The sequence below is a fragment of the Atractosteus spatula genome, chromosome 22 (genome assembly GCF_055471065.1).
Source record: "Atractosteus spatula isolate fAtrSpa1 chromosome 22, fAtrSpa1.hap1, whole genome shotgun sequence".
Lineage (NCBI taxonomy): Eukaryota > Metazoa > Chordata > Actinopteri > Semionotiformes > Lepisosteidae > Atractosteus > Atractosteus spatula.
In genome coordinates, this window is record NC_142727.1 from 11,452,635 (window position 1) to 11,478,247 (window position 25,613).

General features: G+C 38.1%; 1 protein-coding gene across 2 annotated transcripts in view; it reads right to left on the reverse strand.

Annotated features, from left to right (window-relative positions):
- The window catches only part of snx19b (sorting nexin 19b), a 46,986-nt gene that overhangs the window by 20,939 nt on the left and 434 nt on the right, over positions 1-25,613 (reverse strand). For both annotated transcript variants that reach the window (XM_088939904.1, XM_088939905.1), the window contains exons 2-9: positions 23,079-24,828; positions 22,009-22,147; positions 21,232-21,332; positions 20,931-21,050; positions 20,556-20,683; positions 19,916-20,009; positions 18,597-18,771; positions 14,231-14,360 (exon numbers count right to left, since the gene is read on the reverse strand). In XM_088939904.1, coding sequence (XP_088796030.1) covers positions 14,231-14,360; positions 18,597-18,771; positions 19,916-20,009; positions 20,556-20,683; positions 20,931-21,050; positions 21,232-21,332; positions 22,009-22,147; positions 23,079-24,806 — 2,615 coding nt within the window. In that variant the 5' untranslated portion in view covers positions 24,807-24,828. The remainder of the gene's footprint in view (positions 1-14,230; positions 14,361-18,596; positions 18,772-19,915; positions 20,010-20,555; positions 20,684-20,930; positions 21,051-21,231; positions 21,333-22,008; positions 22,148-23,078; positions 24,829-25,613) is intronic.

The following is a 25,613-nucleotide window of genomic DNA, read 5'->3' on the forward strand; positions in this document are numbered from 1 at the left end:
TTATTCTTAAATATGTTTCCAGCAAGCTGGTGTGAAAGCAATATTATTAGCTCTGCAAAGGGCAAGCTCGCCCTCTGGTGTCTGACACTGATCGGCTTGTTGATATTGCTACTTATTCTTCATTTTCTTTTTCCTGCCGTCCTCGCTTTGGTGTTCCTCTGGGTTTTTTTTTATAATGTAGTTACACCCTCTCAGGCCCAGGCTTGTATTTGTTTTTGTATTTAGCATCAAGGTAAACATGTAAATGACACGCATTCCCATCCAAACCCTTATCTATATTTACTTGAAGTTATAATTAAAACAACGCCAGACGGGACTGACTGCATTTACCGGAACAGTTTTGAGAAGGACGGGAAAGGTGAGGATCTCTCACCAAAAAAAAACGCCCGCCACTTGTACAGGGCGCTAATCCCCCTAATCCACTTCCACTGGCACAGGACAGGTTCCTGGTACTGCAAATGTGCCGCACTGCAAAAACGTACTTCCACTCAAAGATCCTTCCCCTCACATGAGACCTACTAAGATTACGGGATTGCACATAGGAGAGGAAACAAACAGGTCTGGCAAAATGAACAGTCTTCATGTCAATCGTGTCTTATTCTGAAGTGGATTGGCATTTGTAAATAAGTACCTATTTTGTTTAACAAAAAGCTGTGTTATTTGTTTGTTCTTTCCACAGACTACAAACTGTTCAGTTATTATCCCTGCCATAGATGACATAATACTGAAATCTAAAATGTTGTCTCTTACAATCAGAGTTTGGAAATAATTATAATATTATTTATTTACTATTTATTTATCAAGTATGATATTGACACCAGGCTGGCAAGAATTTTAGATTTCTGTTCTTGCTGCATGCACCATTTTGGAGACATATCAGATGCACCCTAGAGATAAAACGCAACATTGTGTGCAGGTATATTTGATAATCCCCTGAAACCCCATGCTTATACCACGAGATCAATCTGCTCTTATCAATTTTCAAAACAAATGGGAATAATGCTTGCTTCTTTTACAGAAGCTCAACACTACCTGCAGCGGGGGAACATACGGCTTTCATTGAAAAGTCTAAGCTGAAATGCGTATGCCCTGTAAAGACAAAATTGATTACATTTATATCATATGAATTGATTTAATAAATGAAAAAAACAATTGCATTTACAGTATATATATATAAATCCAATCTTTTTTTTCAGAAATGAAACATTTTAAAACAAAAAATACAATTAGTACCAGTGTATGAAATCCATTCTTACTCAGATCTAACTTAGGAAAGACGTGTTTGCCTAGTATGGCCATGTTGCTTTTGACAAACTGCCCCCTATCCCACAAAGCAAACACAAACAAACAGCATCGTAATGCCCAAGCTCACTCCTCAGTCTGGTTATTTTCCTCCTCTGCAAAGTGCTGTATTTGCCACGGCACGTTCCAGAGCTCCAGCGCCACACCAGGCCCCGCCGCCACCCCCTGACTCAGTGTGTGGTGGTTAAATTAGACGGTACCTTCAGGGACTGGAGCAGAACCCGCTTCTAAATAAAGAATGTGTATCCTGGCACAGGGACAGTACATTTCCTCCATGCTGGCTCTCTGAAGGGTGGGTTAGTCTACTTCAAACTCAGGCCAAAAGCTCTCTATGTTCATTTTTATTTATTTTACGAGAAATGAACCTGTTTCTTGCTGCTAGTGGCTATTAGCTAGGCTCTAAACTTTGTCACTCCGGGTATTAAATGAAGTGTTTATTTAAAACTCCTCAGAGGGTAGGATTCTGAGCACACTCTGCTGCTTTAAGCTGATGCCTGCTCTCCATTCTAGGTAGTGGAAACATATTGCTCTTACTTCACCAGGTAAGCTGTACAGCTAGATCCTGAAAATATTTTATTGTAAGAATGGCCTATTGAAAAGACCAAGGAACCCTTTTTTGGTTGCATTTTTCTTTTAACTAAAGACCTCTCTAAGGTGGGGTTAAATGAAACCCTGAGACTTTTTAGGAATCAGAAAATAGAAAGCATAGCTCAAATTGCAGTCTAACTGGCAGTCAGATTACTTTAGCAAGATGAAACAAGATGTAGTACCTTTTTTAATGTCCCTAAAGGCCACAGTCCCGACATCAAAGAATGCATTCTCTTTACTCGAGGGTACAGTAACCCATACTGATTGGTGCAATTCACTTCAAGAGGTGCTAGAAACATGCACAAAATAGAACAATCTAATAAGATAGTAATGTTGTTATTTTGTCCGTTCTTATAAAAATACATTAGAAGTGTTGGCATACATAATTAATTACATACTGTAAAAACTAAACTTCTAAAAATGCAGTCATCTATGTCACAGACCACAGTGACTTGCTGTAGCTTCTCTCGAACCACACACAATGGTGAGTCCGGGTGTGGAAAAAAGGGTGTGCCAACAAGTGACACTAGGTATCCTTAAGGGATGTGACAACAGCACAAGCAGGACTTTTCTTCAGCTTTTATTGCACTTGACAGAAAAATAGTGTGGGTGCCAGATCCAGCAAGAATGTTAACCGAAACTAGGAAAAAGGCATGCTTTAAAAGTAAGGGGTAGACCGCAAGTCTAATGATGTTAAAAATACTTTCTCTCATCTGCCGATGGAGTTGTCCAAAGCTACTGAAATGTCCAGTCTAATAAAGCCTAGTGCAGATATCAATCAGGCTATATGACAGCTTTAAAGCTACCATTAAGCTGTCAACCTAAATGATAAATGACTTTGTAATTATCAAAATAACTGACATTGGTAGTACTACTGATATTTTTATACCCTCCCCCCACAACATCACCACCACACACACTTTTTTTTTTCTTTTCCCCTGCCTGACTTCTCCCAGATGCTGTGTGGCCATAAACCTTTTACCATAAACATACAATGACATTGCCACTCTAAGAGCATGACATCAATAATATTGTCAAAAACATCAAGAGAGGACAAGACAAGAATAATTATTTCCTATGTAACATATTTGGCAGTCCACATAATTAATTAAATACTTCAAAGGTTTCTTCATCATGGTACTGCAGGGAAGAGGCAACGTAACTTGACATATCCAAGACTGCATTGAAATCTCACAACAGCTCTTGCAATTCAACCTTTGAATTGAAGATTACTTTTTATATCACAGCTTCACAAATGCATCTTTTACAAGTTTCTGGAAATATAAAATGCACAAACACAAAAAATATTCTGCACAGTCAGAAAAAGAGCATTGCGTTTCTAATAAATCTTTTGTTTCAATAGTGTGCATGTTGGATATTAAATTACCCTTTCTTTAAACCTGTCCATAAAAATAAGTATGCCAGAGTTTGGCATAAAGTTTAACAAAACCATTTTTTTTTTTTTACTTGGCGAGTTTAATATCTGACATAAATGTGTGAGCCTCAAAAAAACAGATGTCAAGCACATTTAATTCATTTAAAAAGAAAAAAAAAGTGTACTACCCAGAATGGCCCCAATCTCTTTTTTTTTGCCCTCCCAGTATTTTTCTCATTAAAACCCAGGTCATAAGAACAAGAAATGGATTAAATTCTTGGCGTGGCATCAAGAATCCTTTTACTAAGTACTGATAAGTCATTATATGCAGAAAACAATGTCTAGCTGGACTAAAACAGCTAGACATGATCCAACTGTTGACACTAAGCCTCACTACTTTTGTAGCAGAACGATACCATTTTCGGTCAAAGAGTTATCACCAGGCCCCTCTTTGAACTAAAATTACCCTGTAACTTTATGGAAGCTAGCGGTCAGGGCAGAAATATGCCTACTGTTTCGGGGGGATGAAGCAATGTCAATTAAGCTCGGGATCCAGGTATAGGATGAAAAAGATATCTACCGTGTTAAAAGAGGGTAGAGCTGGGGCATATTAACCAGTGACATCATCTCAGTTAACGTTTATGACAAGCGCATTTATCACATATCGTGCTAATATTACACACAGGATCGTGTTGCTGGTCATGCAGTTTTTGGGATCTAACAATATCCTCCTCGGACCTTGTGGTCCGACAGAAATGACCTGCATTTTACATCTCACGTCTTGTTTGCTTCCTGCAGCGTGGACAGACAGGAAAAAAAAAGAGCCAGATTGTTATTTCAATGAAGGGACCATGGTCTGACTGCTAACGAACGAAGACCATCAGTCAGATTAAATTACTAATGGAAAATCTAATCACTGCAGTTTATACAGCCTTTGGCAAAACAGATAAAAAACATGTCATAAGATTCATGTGGGATGTGAGGTTTGCATCAGAACTGTGACACTCACTCAGCTGGAATCTAACATATTAAGTCTGCAGGAGATTTTCACTGGTTTTAAACTAAAACCAGATACACACCACTGGCTGCACAACTATCTTCTTTAGTAACCAAAACCAAACATTGCCCTTGATGGCTGTGAAAATAGAAAGTCTAACCAACAGCACTAGTTAGCAGGACAGCTCTGCCAGTCTGTCATTCCCTTGTCACTAACAACCACTGATCTGGCTGGTATGTCAAGACTGTGTCTGGGAGACAGGACAGAAGTGTTGTTTTGACAGTAGTTGCAGGCCGCCAGCTTTACAGTCAACCGTCATGAAGTTATCCCATCAACACTTAACTCTGAAAATTTGGTGTTCACCATTTACTTTATCAACTTCCTTAAGTCAAAGTACTTTTTTTAAGGGTCATAATGAACAATGTAAGTCGCAATTCCACAGAGCCTTACAAAAGGACTAAAGGCATACACCTGCGAAATAAAAATCGTGTTTATGAAAAAGAGTTGTGCATTTATACACAATTACGTACATGTTAGCCTGTGTATTTGGGGGTGAACTAAACAAAAATGCTAAGAAGATCTTACAAAAGATCAGGAAGATCCTTAAAATTCTGTTCCAGGTTCTTTTCAAAAACCCTACTAATGAAATGCATTTCATAAAAGATTTGGATAGAAAAGGGGTTAAGAAGAATCATGTACTAAATGATAAACTGAAAAATCTGAACACCAAAAAGCATATTAAAACTGTGCATTTCCACTTGCCATGCAAGGGTCTGGTTGTAATTAGTTTTGGGTTTGAGTAGGTGTTGATTAATCTCAGTTGTGAATACATAGGAAAGGGCAACTCTTTGGTTTTGTAGATACAGAAATACAAAACATAATGCAATAATATGAGTGTGAAGTGTGGTTTCCCACTCTAGGTCTGCAAATACAGAAAACCGATTTCCCTTCAACTCAGAAACATAAATGTAGCCTACACAATCTGATCAAACACTTTGAATATATTGTATGAATGCTAATTTCATCAGTTATTAAGGACAAAATACTTTTTTTAATCTCACAAAATGAACTTAAGGAGAATGCAGAAAAAATTGTACTGATTCTGTCATTTTATTTTACAGTAAAGCTCTACAGAGTGTTTTGTAGAATAGCTTATTTTAACAACACCACAACAGTCCATTTAAATTGATCAAAAATTGAAAAAGAGAACAAATTCCACACTATAGCCTGTCAACAGGATAGGGTCAATACTTGTTAACAGGGTAATGTTTTCACCTTGTCTGTTGTGTGATTGCCAAAATGTCATATGTCTGAACCAGAACAGCTAAAAAAACATACACTAAACAAATAGCACAATAATTCACAACATCAGCTTTTAAAAGGGCCTTATGTATTTCCTATTAAAATAACCCAGCCACAGTTTGATTGATAGTTTGGTAAGATGTCAAGGGCTTCATAAGAAATAATACCGTCAAGAATTTTTTAAAAATATATTCCAACTCATAGATTCATTTAACTAGACAACAGATCAGAATTATGAGATCTTTTCATATGTGAAGAACATATTTAAAGCTTGTTTCTCCTCTTGTTTAAAAAGCCAAAAGTAGGAAAAAAATGGTTTTATTATTCCACTTGGACAGCTCAGGCATGTATGTGAATGTGTTGATTCAGAGAGATACACAGGGTTTAGATGAAACATTAAACACTTTAAAACACGTTTCCCCACAAGAAATCTAGTCTCATAAGACATTTCTCATTCAAGCCCATATTAAAACTTCCGCAAACAGACCAGACAGAATCCCTTTTAACTGAGTCTAATCATCTGCTTTCACAATAGCAGAAACTCGGTCAGCCCAATGCAGAAATTAGCACTTGGGGACTTGGGAATAAAGAACAGGCTCATGTTGACAGCTTTAAAATCCAGATCTTTTGCTTACTTCATCAAGCTGTCATCAACCCGTGCCGTTCACCTCATTCTTTACAAAAGTATTAATACCCTCTTTAAAGAAATAAAAATAAATAATCTACCAACACAACAGGTGCAGTGCAGTAGCAAGCGGGACGCCAAACAGGCTTTAGAAACAAATTGCTGAACCAGTGCGGCTCAGACAGCGGGACTTTACTAGAAAGCACGTCTGTCAAACTAGATTTAGTTAACGTAACGTTGGCGACGCGATGGAACAGACAAAACTAAAGTTCCTGGAAATACAGGTGGATCGATATACCGAATCAAATTAATCTAAAGCTGTGAGAAAGAAACCATAAATTATAAAAGAAAACAAAAACGCCTATTTCTGTGCAGAATACATAAAACGGTAGTGTAGTAGTGGTTGTAGGAGGCAACATTTCTGGAAAGACAATGTTATAGGTAATGACAAGGCGAAAATGAGAAAACCAGACAGGAGGATCACAATTCAATCAGATTAAATGTTCAGCTGCTTCTCGGTTTTGTTGTTGTTGATGTGCTCAGCAGTCCAAAGCTGCCTTTCTACAAACAGCACTTGCAAGGAAAGCATGATGAAAATTAAAAATGTAGCCGAAGGCACCCTGGGGAGCTCTCTCCTGCCATAGATCTGAACTCACACTGACAGATCTGACATGTATATTTAGCTACAAGAGATCATCCACTTTCAAGCATTGTGAAGGTCAAAGATGGCGTGCATTTACAAAACAAACAAAAATAAAGTCTACTTCATCAATATCAAGTGCAAGAAGCCACAGGCTGGAAGGCTGGGACACACACAGCAGGCACAATGGTACACACATGGCAGAAGCTGTCTGGCTGGATGGCATCTCTTCAGCACTTCATTCCTCTACATGCAAATTTTTACAGGAAATGAGTAGGATTAAATGCGTGTCATTGATTAAATAAAAATTAAAAACTGCAATTATCTTTACAGACTCCTAAATCGAGAACATTACACATTTTATATATTTTACATATTGACACATACTTTGAAAATGAAAAAATGGTATTGTCAACATCTAATTCCTTTCAGCAGTAATTAATTTACTAATTGTTTATAATTTATCTCAGAAAAAACATTTTTCTCTACAAAGAGAAAACGTTGAGGTCTAACTATCAGAGATCTCTAATTACGTAATGGTTCTCTTATAATAGGACTAGACCACTAAATGATTCCTGGCTCTGAAACTGAAATGGTGCTTTTCTTATTCTTATTATTAGAGTTATCATAGTCACTATCTTTCCTCAATTTAAATTATAAATTTGTTCCATGTACAGAGTGCTTTGGTTAAATAAGACTGGACTTAGTTAAAACAGGTAATATAGCCCGTGTTAAAAAAAATGCTGGAAAAACACATTCGGAGCCAGACCTATGTCTAGTAAAAGAGTGGTTATTTTTTCTTAAACTGTCCCTCTTTGCATGCAAAGGATCCAGTCAGTAACATTAAGCATCTCAAAAAGGCCAAGCCAAAACCTTTGACCCTATTTATGAGCACCAACGTGAAGCCAAATACATAACACAGATGCAAAAATGTTTCTTGGATGATGCCTTTTCCTTTTTCGACTCAAACAGCACTGATATGCTTGTCTTTCAAGCGATCTGCCTTTGGATCAGGTTTCCACGGTTAAACTGTGCCACTCAAAACACCATATGTAAATACTCCACAGGCAGAGTATAAATAATATTATTTATTATAAATAGAATGGGGCGTAAATAAGGAAATTGTTCACTTGAAGACATTTTTAAGAAAAGACAGGATGAGATCCTTGGCAATTAGCTACTAACTAGAAAATGGATTATATGGGCCGAAAGGCCTCCTCTCATTTGTAACTGGTCTCATGTTCTTATTTTTTTAAATGTCTTCCACTGAGACAGTGAAGCTTCTTTGTTTTGCACTTTTGTGTCATGTAATGTGCAACACGAATATGAAGACTAACTTTATTCAGATTTTATCAAATTTAAAAAAAAGCATTTGCTGATAGAAAACCGGAAAATCTCCCAGAACAAATGAACAGGTCACAAGGTCAAAAAGGCCTTTCTGTCTGCCTTTCTTGTTCCTGCTTTTTTCCCCCCAAATGAAAATACTGAGAAGAGCTGAATTAAAACTAAAATAGCATTAAAATAATTCAAATAATTAATACAATCACATTTACTATGATTTTTTAAACATTTTCCGTGAAAATACTGTTGTTTGAGACTTGATATTTTTTTATTGGTTGCACAAAATCAAAGCTAACATGCACCATGTGTGCTGGAGATGGTGACGATTAAAAGTGCCAACATCAAGTTTTCTGAAGGCGCCTCAAGACAATTCACTTTTTTTTTTATTGTACTTATAGAAGGAGCACGTCTTTCTCCAATAAATAAAATTTTATGAACCGTTAGAAAAAGAAACATTAAAAAAAGAGATATATAAAAAGTTCCAGTATTTAGCGGCAAGAGATTTGAAAAACACGCAAACAGTCAGTTGTGTGTCCCAGACTTTGGATGTTCTGCCCACTACGATAATGCTCTACATTGTTACAGCTCCTGCCATACTAAATGTAAGAATGTGCCAGCTGGAAAGCATTCTTTGTCCAAGCTCAGCTTTATGATGTTTAAAAGATTTTCCTCTACGCACTTGCGCATTCAGATGGAAAAGAAAGTGCTTGCTTCTTTTTTATTGTTAAATGCCACCGAAAATAGTTCATAAAAAAACTTAGTTACGCAAAACACCACCCACAACCACAAATAATGATGGTGGTTTTTAAAAGCACATACTAAAGTGTTCATTAACCAAATGACACCAAAGCAAGCAGAGCATTAAAAAACATGTTTTATTGTGAAAAATGTCATGACTTCCAAACAAGTCTAATACTATACAGCATGTAATGAGGCGAGGAACTCCGGTGCTGCATAAAAAACTAAACTAAAGAAGGCTGATCAAACTAATTCCTTCTAGAAAATGTAACATTAAAACAAATACCTACTGACTTTTAGCATAGTAGAACTACTATATACTATAGTGCATCACAGTTCATTTCTTATTTTCCAGAATCAACAAACCTGAATCAAGAACACAAAAACCCAAGAACAGGTTCCTGGTGTGTTCAACAGTACATGTGAGTTAACCACATATAACCCCAAATCTACTAACTCATGATACAGCAAGGACAGCCACCCTCCACCTCCAGTGATGCTACTTAAATATTGTTTGCTAAACTGTGCGTTTCATTCTCTGCTCTTTAACCTAGCAAGCAGCAGTGAATTAACTAAAACTAACACACAGGATTTGAATGATTAGATCTACAGTTCGGTTAATGCAGTTTCTCATGCTTTTCGTGAATCGCCACTTGTTAAGATGTATGGGTTTTCAGTAAAAGGAAGTCAACTGAAATGTGGCATTGCAGAACTCCCCCCAAAGCCTCACATAATCCTTACAGTTTGATTGACAGCAAAAAAACTAATTTAGCTGCAGAATACCAACCAGACAAACACTGTCCATATAGTGCTATCCTGTATACACTGCATAAAGAAGAGAGGTATGTGTTCTCTACAAGGTTGTATTTAATGACATGACATACCAAGTGGGAGCAATCTGGAAAAAACAATGAAACCTAACATGCATGTCTTTGGACGGCGGGAGGGAAACCTGAAAAAAACTACATACATAATCTACATAGATAAACATGGAAAGGACATGCAGAGCTCACACAGACACAAAGATGCCATTAATATAATGAATATTATTAAATGCATCTAGAACTACCCAGCAAAGTGTAACATTCTCAAATTTTACTAGAAGTTTGTGGTTAAGTAACTGGATACTAAACCTAAAATATTACTAGAAGTATAGAGCTTGGTTATGTTGAGAAAGTTGCAGCTACATCACAAAAAGCATAAAGACATCAGAATGTTGCAAAACACCAAAGTGACGAGTGAACACTGCAGCTGCATTTATACTTATCCTTTTTGTTTTGGAGAAAATGTTGTAAAGAAATGTTTCAACAGCATCCTTGGAAGTCTACAAATTTGCACAGCCACATTGTTTCTGTATAAAGTTGAATTTTATGAAGTTGCCTTAACCTAATTTAGCAGGCTTACTTAGCAGGGTACTAATTAAGTTACTCTAAACATCTCTAAACTGGGTCTATATGGCTACAACCTACCATGCTTGTGGAAGAACAGACTTTGCAGAGCTTTCTTCTGGAATGTCCAAGTTCTGTCTGTGCTTCTCCACGTTCTTATCAAGAGCATTACAGAGTCCATGCAAAGATTCTCTTTAAACAATTATCCAAGCAGAAGAAAGATTGTTTTATTCTTCTGAAACCCATTCACAAATCAATGTGCTTTTCAATGTTAGACAAAGGACTACGAAGAAATCAGTACATTCTTAACAATGTACTAATGTGCTAACATCAGTATAACAAGTAATTGACAGCTTAGTTGTAATAAAAACAAGACTCTTTAGAATTAAATACAGAAGCTGCAAGGTAAAGTAACAGAAGCTCATTAAGAATCAATGTTTTACTATACTAACATTAAACCGTGTGTCACATTTCCCCTCTTTACAGTTTCGCAGATTAGAATAATACTGAAGAAAGAAGAATTATCTGTTCTGGGGGAAAAAACAGTAATCTAGAAAGAGGAAAAATGCTATGAAAGGCAGTCCCATTTTTTTCCTGGTATAGTTTTCTTTCCATAAAAAAACTGATAAATACACAGCACATCTTGAAGAAGTTACATTTCTGATGTGAGCTTCCGTGTTGCAGAACAATTATAGAACTGGCTCTTTAAAAAAAAATGGTATTTTTTGTCATTTTAATTCAATTGTATATAGGTTTAATAGAAATCATTTGTCAGCTGGTGTTCATTAACACAGCAGGCTCATTATGCAAGAGACACTTTGTATTTAAAGCTATTACAGCATCAGAAATATTTTATTTGAAAAAAGTAGGTCAACTATTGCTTTCCACACTATACCCATAAAAGAATCAACTACAATGTGCCTACCTTTTTCAAAGTGATAGAGCCAAAAATCTTGCAAAAGCCTCAAGGGCATTGCGTGACTATGGAAATAAGAACACAAATGCAACTAAGATATAAATATAATATGTATATAAATACAACTTATTTAATACAAAAGGCTTCTCATATTATGTATAAACATGACTATAAACAACAATTTGTAATACACAAACTACTAAAGTCAATTTTAGCATCCCTAAAATTTGTCATAAAGATATATAAAAAGTGAGCTAATCTATACTCACATCCTTTGTTTTTTACATGTATTTTATGTTTTTTTTTTATTATCACATTCAGTAATGTCACAGCTAAAATTCTTTTTTCATACACCACCATTATTATTACATTGAAAGTAAAAAAATAAGTTTGAGGAAATATTTTTTTTCCTTAAATTTGAATGTTTTGCTCACATGTGTATTGTAAAGAATTAATGAAACGCATACATCAGTTAAAAATAAAGCACAACTTTTTCCACAGGACAGCTATAAATTAAACGACTCGCAATGCCAATAGTTAAGTCGGTATCAGGTCATATTCTAACCTAAAATGAATCACTGCAAAAAAAACCAAACAATTATGAAAGACAAGTTTGTGGAATGGGGGAAAACAAATGCAATTTAGAAAAGCTTGGAAAAAGGCCCTCAGTCATTCCAGAAACTGCACATAAAGCAGGAGATTAAAAAAATATTTTTGCTAAACAGTTGTAATCTTGGGCTGCCAAATAAAAGATTGGAACTCAAAATCGGGAACACATCTGGCTTTGAGCCTCAAAAAAATAAAATCACATTTCACCTTCTGAAGCTCCTGACAGACTAGTAAAACTGTTAAGGGAACACAAAAGTTACATTTTTTTTCTACAGTTGTTCTCAGCTGAGACTGACGCCTTTTTTTTCGGTGTAGAAATGCAAAGAGTAATGAGATTAGTAACTGGGGGACTCGAAAGGAACACGCCTCTCAACTCAAACTACAATATCGGTCATACAAACAATACAATAACAGCCCAGCTGTACAACCTAGGTACAATTATCACCAGATGTGCAAAACATACTTCACCCACATGCACATCTATGACTGACTGAACAGAATTGTTACTGCAATTGCTTTTAAAGCACAAGCATGGCTGAACAGATTGCAGCAATCGGAACAGAAGAATGTTAACAATAATCGGGAAAATATTTTATGCATCCTGTTGGGTTTCTCGACTAAAACACTCTACAACTCCCAAATGGAAAATGAAGCTTGCGAGGAATTTTCTCATTTGTTTCACATTGAGGAAAAAAAAATGTCTGGTGCCATAAAAAATCTCAAAAATGGAAATGGCACCTATGCCGACCGCCTGTTTCAGTCCCCATAAACTGATCATGTTATACCACTGAGATGAGGGCACTGAGAAAAACAGATTCTGCAGCTTACCCAGGCTGCTGAAATAAAGATGGCCCAACAGGTAAAAGGCAGGGCTTTTGCATTCTGATGCAAGGATGATGGAATTTAATGGCACATATGCAGAATACTGATACTGGATCTTCCCTTCTGAACCAAAACACCTACATTTGCTTAAGTCCGAGGCACCTCTTTCCTCTAATCATCTGCAACACACTCAGCAATCCCAATCTTTCTGTAAGGAGTAAATATCTGTGCCAAGTAGCACTCAAGGCAGTATGAATCAAGCTAAATTTCTTTATGCAAAAAGGTAAAAGGTGAAAAAGAATATTACACAGCACAATAATTACTGGTTCAATTTTAAGCTATAATCCTATTACATTTAACTATCTTACTTCAAGTATTTAATTTTGGCTAACAGTCACATTTATCATCTGAATGTACACATTTGGAAGGCCTTAAAGTTTGTTTTCCTTTCACTGCTTTTTGGGCAGCATACAAATTTTAATTATGTTTTGTCCAAATCTGAATGCTTAAGTAGGAATTCGCCATGTAGCCTCTCCTGAAGGACTTCACTTAAGCAAGAGTTGATTTATTTGATCTAAGAAATTATGAACTAACCCGTGCTTTATGGATTCATTTAGATGAAGGGTTGTTACACGTTACCTGTGTTACACAACAAAGCACATACCTTAAATACCGATGAGAGTCAGTACTAATTACATGTTAGTTAAATATGCAAACAAATACTGGTCTAAGCTTACTTGGTAAAATTAGTGGACCACAGAACATTCTGTGCCTGCTTATCCTTGCACATTTATTTTGTGATCCTTTCAAAGCTCAGTTTTTGATGTTCCTCTTTCATTGTCACTCACCTTTAAACTCTAAACACTTTAAAGACACACAGTGTGGTATATTTTTCAGTAATATTTACAACAAGGTGCATTGGAGACTCGTTTGTCAAGAAATTAATCACAGACCTAATAAACCGCACACACTGCTGCACTGGGAGTGTTACACAGCCAGACCAATGAGCCATAATACAAGGTTTGTTTTTTTCAGCAGCAAAGACATTCTGATTTGAATTACGATGTAAATTTCATTTGAGTTATTGCAACTACAATTAGGTTACATTAACCATGTAATCGTAATTTTTTTAACAATTGCTCTTTACGCTTTGATGACAATTTAAATCCTTTAATATTGCTCTTAACATCCCGATGATATTAATGCAGCCCACCTTCTCTTTGCTGAATTGGAACCGTCATTTTAATTTTGTAAGACACGTGATAAACACTATTTTTACTGCAGTTACTTACCGCAAATATCTGCATACCTGCAAACTGTTTCAACAACTTGGAAGCTTTGACCCATGTAAAGAACATAAAGGAGGAATCATCACTTTTTAACATGTTTTTTCATGTAACTCAATTACCCATAATCACAACAAAACAATGAGTGTTTTTGATTTCTTTATATTGTTTTCTGTCTGTTAAAATATATTTATTACTATGTACAGAACACTCTATGACACAATCTAAGGCTTGAGCATGAAATTCCTTATCGTTCAAACAGGTCCTCTGCTGAGAGTGGTATGAATGTTGAGACACCTACCTGTCGATTAGCGTCCCAAAAAACTGCCTGATTGTCTTCTGGATGTTCTCAGAACAAAGCCAGCTCCACTCGTCTTTCATAAGCAAGCAAACGATATTGAGGGCTACGTCTGCTAAGGCCATTTCATCAGCTGAAACAATGACACATGGAGTTCCAGGTTACTGATGAGATCAAGAAAAGGTCAAATTCACTGCCTACCTAACAAAGTAGCTGCTCTTTGTTGTCTCCAATATAGTAGATCCTCCAGGCACCACCAAAAGTGGATAATATTCCACATAGGCACCCTACCTTATCAAAATTAATAAAGGCCAAAACAACAAATGTATTTTTGTTAACACAGTTTTTTTTTTTTGCTTTGACTTATTTTAATGTTAATGCTTTTTGTAAAACTACTTGCTTGAACAACCCTCTGTTAAACACTGCAATGACGTGCCACCAGTTTTTTCATGTAGGAGTAATTTTTATTAATGGGAAAGATCCCGGGCTGGGGTTAGAATGGGTCACGAGATCTTCACCCACTGTACGAAACACTTCAAAAACACAATAAAAATTCTGGAGCACTCATTCCAAATAAAAGAACACAACAGCACTCAACCTGGAATTCCCCTAACTTGGCTCTAAACTTACCTCTCTGTGCCTTTTCTCCTTCATCTTTTTCTCTCCACCTCTCCGACTTTGTCACATCACACCCCTGTATACACTTCAAACCTGCACGAGACTCCCACATTCCAGGTAATCAACTAGTGATGTCTTCACACAGGTGTACCACGTAGAAGTCTTTGAAGCCGTCTCTCAAGCAGCCTCTAGTGGTGACTCCGTAATCATTACACCCTTTTCAAGGGGGCCCTGCTATATTAAGTACCCATCTAAATAGAAATCTCCATACTTGGCTTATTATAATAATAATAATAATAATAATAATTTACGACTACAATTGCTGTATTGCAGATGTGTTCCTATGACTTATCCAGCTGTCGAAGCTATTCAAATTCTGGTATGCTATAAGCATCTGGTAAATTTCTTTTTGCGATGCTTAGCTTTCAAAATAACTAAAATACATTTTGAATCTATGTAGGTACTTCTATGAAGACTTCTGTTCACTGAAAAAAAAACTTTTTTTAATTCTAAAACAAAGATAAGATGCAAGGACACCAGGGCATCAATTGCTTATTTTATTATTCTGAAAGTATTTTTTTAAAATCCAGCACATTGCAAGCATAACAGTGAAAAAATAAATAAAATAAGCTTATTTTCACAGACAAGACAGCTATGGAAAATGAGCCAGTGCTTCTGGTAGAGTAGGAATAAAAAAGGGCAAATTGTGCTCCTCGGCACAAATATCTGACAGTGGAGAATGAACAGTGAAAAAGTCCTTAATCTGAAGACGATAAATCAGCTCTTATTCAGTTCATAAAGTGTCACATTGTATGAAATGGTCATAATTCAGTTGAACTGCGGTTCAGACTAACGCAAGTGGATCTGGGCCAATAAAAAACAACATTAAGGGTTAGGAATATTCTAAAAGCTAATTGTACATAAAAATTTTAAGTGAACATTGAGGGCACCTCAGGCCATGACAAGAGATCTCACGTACAAACAGCTCTGTGTCCAATAGCCACTATTCTTTGAATTTGTAATCTAATGCTGCCATCTTGTGTCAAAAGAATAATGATGCAGCTCTCTCATGTGGAAGATGGACATAGTGGTCTAGATTCTGTCCAGAATTTTACAAGCTGAACAAGCTCATCAATCTTTTATATGACCTAAAGGGTACATACAGAAAATACAGACAGGACCCACTATTGATCATCCCCTGAATCCTTGCTGCTTTTCATTGGAGAATTAAACAAAAAAACAACAGATAATTAAATAGTTTGCTATGCAATCATGATTCTGATAAAGTGTAAAACGGTGTAAAAAAGTATAAAATGGTGTAAGAATAATAATAAGAAGAATATATAGAAAATGGCCCTTCATATCTGCGTGTGTAATATGCTCTTCTGTAACTGTGTTCCAGTGGCACTGTTAGTCTGGAACAGGTGTAGTGACCGCTGGCTCTTTCATTTCAGGCCACTACAGGGCTTTAATCATTCCAATAAATTAATAACTGAATTGGGTGGCTAATTAGCCAATATCAGTAACACCAAGCCACACCACCCCTGATCTAAAATGCAGCCTTTGTAGTTACAATTCAGCCATGGTGTTGGTTTACAAAAACTGTACTGCACTTGAAGTGCCAGAGTGGTATTACCCCATGCTTGATAAACGTTGTACTAACCCTGGCAAAGAAAATGACAGGGAGATATGACAAAGCCTGAGGTCGCTCCCAACAAGATTTCGCAGTGTTGAAGTCTCTAACTTTATCTTCCATAAACATACAAGCTTCTGCATCAGTATCTTTTCTCTTAAGTCAGGGGTTGTTCAAATACACTACTGCAACCAATAAATAAAAGGGAGACTTCAAAAGCATCTGTATTATGTAGATTATTATAGCGTTATATCTTCACAAAAACATTTAATACTGCATTTTATTACAGCCCTTGTAAGTTGCCTAGAATATTTCTAGTGACAATAACGTAATAATGTGCATAAACACTTTTGAGTAGGTGCATCATCACCTCAAATAAAAAAGAAAACATGTAAATACACATTACCCCCATTTTAAGTCTGAAACTATGGAAATGGCACAAACCGCATTTCAAAGCTTTAAAGAACAATCCTGAATACTGAAGAATGTTTTGGCTTCACCAAAGGCCTTGAAAAAAAAAACGGCTCTCTAATTGCCTTTGAAATGCAGTTTTTCACAACTTAAAAATGAAGGGAATGCAAGTAAGGAAACTAATTAACTTCAAGCGATGATTCAGGAGTAGGAGTTTCATGTCAGAGCGCAACGTAGGAGGAATCGGCTGGTTTAGATCAAATATTCCCTTGTGTGGTTCCTGAGAAAGAGGCACTCATTTTTACACTGGGAGGAAAGCCCTGGCTTTTTCTTGGGAGTAAAAATCCAGAGCATTGCAGCCAAGCCTTACGTCAGAAATTCCAAGAGTTCAGTCAAGCGATTCTCCTGGCCTTCACTGTGGGTTTTTTTTTTGTAAGGCTAAAACTAATGCCAATGGCATTTATCTTCTCCTAAGCAATTAACTGCATTTTCTAAACTGTTACATCGAAACATTCTTTTTGTCCTGATGATAACTATTTCAGAGTCGAATGCCAGCAATGCCTGTCCTGATCTAAAGCAGTACTTTTCATATCGTAAGTCACATGCTTCTATCATATTATTTTTTACTTCAGACGTGTTTTATAGAGAGGGAAAAGCAATTAATTTGACAAATCTGCAAAACTGTAAAATGGAATGTGGTTTTCGTTCATTTGGTCTGATGCGGTTTGAGACAGGTCCATGCAAGTTTGCAGCACGATCAGCAAATGTTCCATAAACTTGACTTTATTCAAATTGAGTTAAAGAACACAACTGTATGCTAAAGAAAACAGCCATGGAGTGAAAATGTCATGGATACCCAAAGGGCAAGTCTACAAAATAAAACAACAGTCTTTTATGATGCAGTTCTAAAAAAAAATTAAAATGGCAATAATGAGAGAAATAACATTTTAAAAAGAGTATAAACTGGTGTAAAAGAAACTGAAATTTTTAGACTGAATATCCTATACATATACTGACAGAAACTGTAAGGGGATATCACAGCTGTGTACTGACTACTGAGAATTAGTGTTGAGAAAGTTCAAGACCCAATGTCTGGTTTACAACAGTTCTACATGTACAGGCAAAACAAGTATTCCAAAAACTGTACTTGCTTGGAGTATGGTATCCAGGCATAAAAAATGAATAAATGAATAATAATTGTAAATAATTTATGAAAAAAATGAAAAATGTTAGTTTATATTGTGGGTCTTCTACACGTTGCATTCAATAGTTCCAGTACATACTTGTTCAGCTCCTATACAAATACTAGGTTCATCCCCTAAAAGCTATACTGGGTGGTGCGGTGGCTCTGTGGCTAAGGATCTGCGCCTGTGGCTGGAAGGTTGCCGGTTTGTATCCAGCGGCCATCAGAGGAATCCTACTCCGTTGGGCCCCTGAGCAAGGCCCTTAACCCCACCCTGCTTCAGGGGTGCCGTATAAATGGCTGACCCTGCGCTCTGACTCCCAGCTTCTCTCCCTGTCCATATGTCTCATGGAGAGCAAGCTGGGGTATGCGAAAAGACAAATTCCTAATACAAGAAATTGTATATGGCCAATAAAGTGATCTTATCTTACCTTATGCTATCTACTGAAGTGCTCAGTTACTGCAGCAAACATGAACCGAACAAGGAGTTTACCAGGTTCACCGGAAGAGAACTTGAGTCTTACCAGAGCTCTGCTTGACAGCACAGTGCAGATCCTCCTCCCGAGCTTCAGTGCTGCCGTCTTCCTTCTTATCTCCCTCTTCCTTCACATCATCTTCTTGTTCTGAGGGTTGGCTCAGGCCCCTCTCCTGCTCCTGAATGAAGTCTTCAAGGTCAGTCAAGGAGAAGCCATTGAACACCTGGACAGTACAAGACACCAGCTAACATGAGTCTTACCCTTATAAAGTACGGGTGCTCATCACGACAGATCACGTCCCTTTGTTATGCAGGCGATTTCCATGTCTGAGCCATGTTGGCCGAACAGGCCAGAGTTAAGTTTTCCTTGACATTATGTAGAGAAGAGAGCATGTGATCCCCCTCCTCACGCTGGTTAAAATGCCACTCCACTGCAGGGATTCTCCCCCAGCAAAGCTGGTCCCCATTTATACAGCTGGGTGGACTGGTGAAACTACAGTACCTCACTCACGTTACAACGGCAGTTTCTGCACAGGGGACTTGAGCTCACAACCCGCCTGTTATGATTCCAGACTTACCCACTACATTAACCTGCCCCCATTGTCCCTTAATAGTTTTGCTCTAGTGTAGAATTTTCTCTGTCTTTTCTATCTCCAAACAGATCCCCATTCAAATCCTCAAAACATGCTGAAGTGAACGTATTTTCAAATTTCTCAGACCTATGTAACTGATAGCACGGCTGGCATTATAATTTCTTCGTACAAAATAAGGAGAAGACACTTCTCTGAGTGAAACAGATCTTTAAACCAATCCTGTAAACAGCAAGGGCTGAGATTTCTGAGCAGCTTAATTATTATAATGTCAAAGGAACACGGAAATCGGTTATGGCAAGTGTTACAGCTGGGCTATATTTCTTGATTTTCTTGATTCCTAAACAGATTTCTGATTTATTATATGATCCTATACTAAGAGCAATAATGAAGGATATACAGCAATGTTGAGTTAGATTCTTCTAACAAATGACCAAATTTATGTTTAAGAAATAAAAATGGAGTCAATTTTACAAAGACTGCATTAGCTAAGTGTATTTTACTATTATAAAATATAAAAAGCCTCTACAGTCCCTATGTCACCAAATTACAGATGCTAGTCAAAGAGTTGTTGGACTATGGAAAACAGTACCCAGCCATATTGAAACTGATACACAGGTTTATTTCAATGAACGGCTAAATGGCAACTTGGAATCAATTAGCTGCTAGCCAACAAACTGAGCTGAATGGCTGCCTCATTTATATAAATAGCAAACACTGAAAAATAATTGAGACTTAAGTTCCTGTGAGAAGATGTATGAAATTGTGATTTACTTACTGTGCTCCTATCATCAAAGGAATACAGCACTTTAGGCTGCATATCAGACACACTGAGAACAGGGGCGATTTTACTGGAGAACCTCAGTCGAGACCTAGCATGAGAAACATTGACATAAACACTCTACCTTTCTTGCAAATATTGAGAAAAAATAAGATTTGGGGGAAAGAAAACAGAATTCAACACAAAGTCGGTATCGAAAAAGCCAAAAGACACTACTATGCTTTAAACAGATGCAATGATGACTTAGCCGACTTTTCTATTAGGTACAGCCAACCATTTTCTAACTGCTTCATCCAATTCAGGGCTGCAAGGAAGCCAACAAAATTAAAATTAAAAAGATATATTATATCGACAAGTAATTTAGAATCTACAACTGAATGTAGTGATATAACAAGTGACATTAGACCTCATACAGCTCAACCTAGACTCCAAACAGAGTACACACTGGAGCAAGTGAAAGTCTGCATTCTGTCTCTACAAAGACCCTCCTTACCATTACATGTCTTCTATGCATGCTATAGTGCACAGTTAAAGATTTCTATGTACCACTGATAGCCAGTAGTCAAATATTATGCCGATTTGTGATCTCTGTGTAGTAAGCGATGGATATGACCGTCCAACCTGCAGTCTAACGTACTTGGTTTTCTTACTGTCACTCTGGGCCTTCCCATCGGGCTCACTCTCGCCCATGTCCTCCGTTGGGCTCTGCGGCTCTGAGCGTGGAAAGGCAGTTTTTAGAGTGTCCACAATTGCATTCACCACAATCTGCAGAAAAAGGTAAACGCCTTGAGATCAGCGCTATGAACTGATAACGGGATGCTTGGTGGCATATTAATAACTACTGAGACATTCCTGGATCTGGAATTATGAGCAACTGTTTAGATTTTCTTTAGAACTCGTTGGCCCAACCATCATGTTAATCCTGTTTTAGTGTAAACAAATTACACTCCCTAACTGGACTTTGTTCTTAAATTACGTAAGACAAAAATATGCTTTAAATTTTCAGTATTACCTTGTCTATCCTCGATACGATGAAAGGCTTTTTCACAAATGCTATTCTTGCATCTGTATTTAGGGCGAGAAACTCCTGCATCTCCTCACTGTTAGCTGCTTCAGGAATTGCACAAAGTTGCTGGAAAACAACATTTTCACTTTAGGCAACTTCACCTTTGCATTCCAACTTTGTGACTTCCTATAAAGAAAGGGCTATGCGTTGAGTGCAAGACACCATTTGCAGATGGCTTAGTAAATACATACACATGGTTCACTTATGAAGCTCAAAACATTCATACAAGAAAAATACAAATTCCTACCTTAAGGAAAGATTCCAGAAGGCTTTTTCTAGCTTCAACTTTGTCACTGTCCATGTTTCCAAAAGGAAGGTCTGGGAAAAGCTTCTTTGGTCCTTTGACATCTAAGCATTCGAGAAAGAAAAAAGGGAAAGACAAACTGAAATTCTCTTACGTTTTAGCTTTTGAGAAGGTGGAAAAAATATTACTTGTATTCTCAGTGAATTGGCAAGAAAGAAAGGAGATAAAAATTAAAATACGTATTCTCTTGAATATTTCTGAATAATGTGAGGCAAAAAATCATCTTTTTTTTGCAAATGTGATGCCTTGCAATTGAGATCAAAACCACCACAAAGCAATATTTTCCTATGAAGTTATTAAAAGGGCATCTTTATTAAGCCAACATACAAACATCAACATTTTAACCAGTTCATCTAATTCAGGGGTGCGGGCAAGCCAGAGCCTATCCCAATAAGCAATGGGTGCAAGACAGGATACACCCTGGACAGGACACCAATCCATTGCAGGGAATACTGAGACCCAAACACCTCACAGTTGTTTTTTTTTTTCCCCAGAGCCAATTTTCCCAGAAGCCAATTAACCTACCAGTGTCTCTTTGGGGAAAATTGGCTCTGGGGAAAAAAGTCCACTTTGGATTGTGGGAGAAAACCCATGTGAACACAGGGAGAACACACAAGCGCCACACAGACAGCACTGCAGGCCCCAGCACTGTTGGCAGTAACCCAACACATTCAATATAATACAGGCCTGTCCGCCCAAGGGGGACAAGCTGGGTCTTACTTTTGATGAGTTTTCGGAGCTCAGGTTTCTCCTCCAGCCGGGTCTGAAGGTTAAGGAACTCACTGTAGCGCCGGTTCACCATATGATAGGCCACTGGCTGAAGAGAGCCTGGGTTCTCCATGTCAACTGCAGTCTCATACTACAACACAGTCACAAACAGCAGAGGTTTTAACACTCGCACTGGAGCAGCCCGCTACAACACAGTCCAAAGACGGAAGTGAACGTCTGTCATAGCAGATCCGGAGTACTTCCCTGAAGAGGATTTATGACAAGTAAAGATGTAAACGATGTCTCTTGTACGTCTTGAGAAAAAGATAATCAATTATTTAACTGATGCCTAAATTGTTCAATAGTGCATCTACTGCGTCTACTCATTTTGACAGACATTTCTATAAACCCATCTCGTAGTCAAAGGTATTATTTAAACAAGAACAGAAGACCCATTTTAGAACGGGGAATATTGTCATTCTGTCTATTAATTAATGAGTCTTGCCTTATGTTGTTTCTGTGCTTCTACAACCTTATTATGTCCAAAACTCCACAAAGTGTGTGAACGCATCTTAGAACACATCAGTATAAGAAACGCTTTTTTATATTTTAAAGGAAGACTTCGGTGGCTCGGGAAGCTACACGCAGATTCGTGATTTTTAGAATGTGTGGGGTGGCATTAAGTTTTGGAGCACACAGTCACCATTCAATGTTGTAATAGCTTCTGAACAAAATGTTGGCACAGTTAACTTTTAATTTTGCACCAGATTCCCTCTTTGAAAGCATAAAAGAACGTAGTATAGTTTGCCAATGGGAGCAGGTTATTGAGCCCCTTTTACCCATTTGGTGATTACTTAAAGTACTATCAAATCTTTATATATCACCATGTTTTACAATTTTTTTTAATAAATTTTAATATGGGTATATGGGTACCATCTTTCACATGAAAAAATGAATTAATCTACTACTCTTTCTCTACCAATATTAGTGCACTGTTGTAAAGCATAGTATTCATCTTACTTTCAAAGAACACAACAGGAAGCAATACCTGTCGCAAAACAAAAGAGAAGACAGCTGATTACCTTGACAGTATACAGCGTGTAGGGGTGGGACCCTGTGCCTCTGTGCTCTTTGGCCGTTATGGTTCCTGTGATTCTCAAGTTCTGGATGATAACGGGACCGTCTGGACTGCTGAGCGGCTCAAAGCTGAACGGAGCCAGGGAAACCACTCCCATCACAGGTGATGAGGTCTGCACGGGTACTGCCACTGAGAGCTCATGGGGGTTAGCGGCTCCTGCCAGCTCCGAGATCAAGGATTCTTTCTCCTGGCTAGAGCTGTGCTTGCCTGGCTCTTGGAAAATGACATTGCCAAGACCCACAAAGCCGGTTGGCCTTTCCTCTTTAGGTTCCACTACCGGGACCACGGGATCAATCGCTGTTTTGAGGGTCAGACCATCTGGAGCAAGCACTTTTTGGTAAGTGGCCTCTCCTAAACCCCTGTCACTTTGAAACTCTTCTTCAGGCTCCAACATGCTGCTAGTCTCTATGGGAGTAACGCAGTCTCTGGGTCTATCAGACATTGTTTCATCAGCTCCAATCAGATCTAAAGACTCCACTGAGCTTTTTCGGAAATCAGACAGAGGAGACTCAAGGTCAGAGTCCTCACAGTAGAAAGGGTTGAAGGGTTCCGGGCTCAGGTAATCCATTTCAGTACATCCGCCAGTCTTAATGGTGGAGAAGGGGTTAACACTCCCATCATGCTTGGAGTCCTCTTCTTCAATGTCCTGGAAGCTGGAAAGCTCAGATTCCTCAATAATATGAAATGCATTGATCTCTGGCGTGGGAGCTTCGCTGATGCTGGGAGTTTCCAGCTGGACTTTCAGAGGTAAAGAACTGGGGATTTCCAGATCCCTTCGTTGCTCATCCGGCTGCCGCGGAGCCGGAGGATGCGTCGGCGAAGGCGCCAGCAGATCTCCCTCTTCCGGAGCTTGTGGGCCGGACTTTGTGAAAATGTTCACGATCATGACATTCAGCCAGTCGGGATCCGACATCTTTGTGATGAGAGGGAGAAGAACGTTGCAGGTTATTAGCTCCCCGACCACGTATCTTCCTGTTCTGGTTTCCAAATGGGGAGGTGGCACTAACACGTGTAGGAGCAGGTCCACCATCGCCCTTGCGTAGTTCACCTCCACAGCAGAGCTTCTGAGAGCAGGGTGGGGATCGCTGCCTTTACAATACAGCTTCCAGAGGCTCCCCTCCGGATACCAGTTATCACCCGCCGGCTGCCGCTCCGGCTCTCCGATGATCTCTTTTGCTCTCATGTAACTTTGCAAGTGGGAGCCACAAAGCTGCAAGGCTCTTTGCGCAAGAGCTTTTCTGTCCACCTTCCTGGCTCTCTTCTTCAGCTCCATGGCCATGGACAACATAGCATTCTGCACTTCTATCTCAAACTCCGGCTCCCTGGACACAGTCCTGTACCAGGACGACACAAAGTCCCGGATGATCTTCCTGACTGTGTCGTGAATTTCTTTGTCCAGCAGCGCCTCAGCCTCCGGGGAGTGTGGCATCTTCTCCAGCGTGACAAACCGCTCCAAGTGGACGACGCTTTTCATGTGAAGGATTGCCTGAGACCCCAGCCAACCGCCCAGGACAACCAGAAGGCTGGTAAAAATGCACAGTAGCCACACATTCACCAGCTGGTGGAATAACAGCAGCCAAGCCAGCAGGACACCAAAGCCCAATAGTTTCTTCTGCCCCGTCAGCTCCGAGGGCATCCTGGAACTGCGACAAAGAACCTCGGGCTGAGACATGTTTGTCCCGAAAGATTAGCACCTGCAAAAAATCAAATCAGGGAATTGGTCCAAAAATTAACAGCTTTGCGTTCATTTTCAGTACTAGTCATTTTTAATACACTGACACTGAAACAACGACTTTCTTATAAGGTGCACAACTACATTGTCTTACAAAATATTAACAGAAGATTAAGGGAAGTTTGAAACAAAATGGTAAAGTACAAAAAACAATTCAACTTTGTAACAAGGAGATTTAAAACAACAGCAAGGAAAAACATGATACGTTTGCTAGAATCAAATACGAGATTTACTGGTTTTAATTATGTGCCATTTTGTAAGTTTCACAAATCCTTCAAATGAAGGAAATGTACTGTCATCTATTCTATGGGGAAGATTTATTGTTTAGAATAAAATTCCATAGCTGACCAATATGTGGTGTACAATATTTTACATTTCAAAAAGTTCATTTGCAGTGCTGCTTGCTTTAAAAGCAAGTAAGAATTAACTGAAAACATTTGGGGTGTGTCAGCTATGTCTTGTCGTACACTACATAAGGTCTAGAAATATTCTCAAAGACGATCATTTGGAATCAAAAAAATGGAGGCTAAACAGCACTTGTTCGATTATATTTAGAAAATGTAATTTATAGCTTAACAAACAGCATATATGTGAAAATGCACTTTTCAGAGAACATTAGACAGACTGACAACGATTCGATAGTGAATGTTAAAAATAGCCATGCCCATTTACCACAATACACTTAAATCAGTTCAATTATTCTTAAACGTAAAACAATTTTACTGTTTACATTTTATTTTACCATCG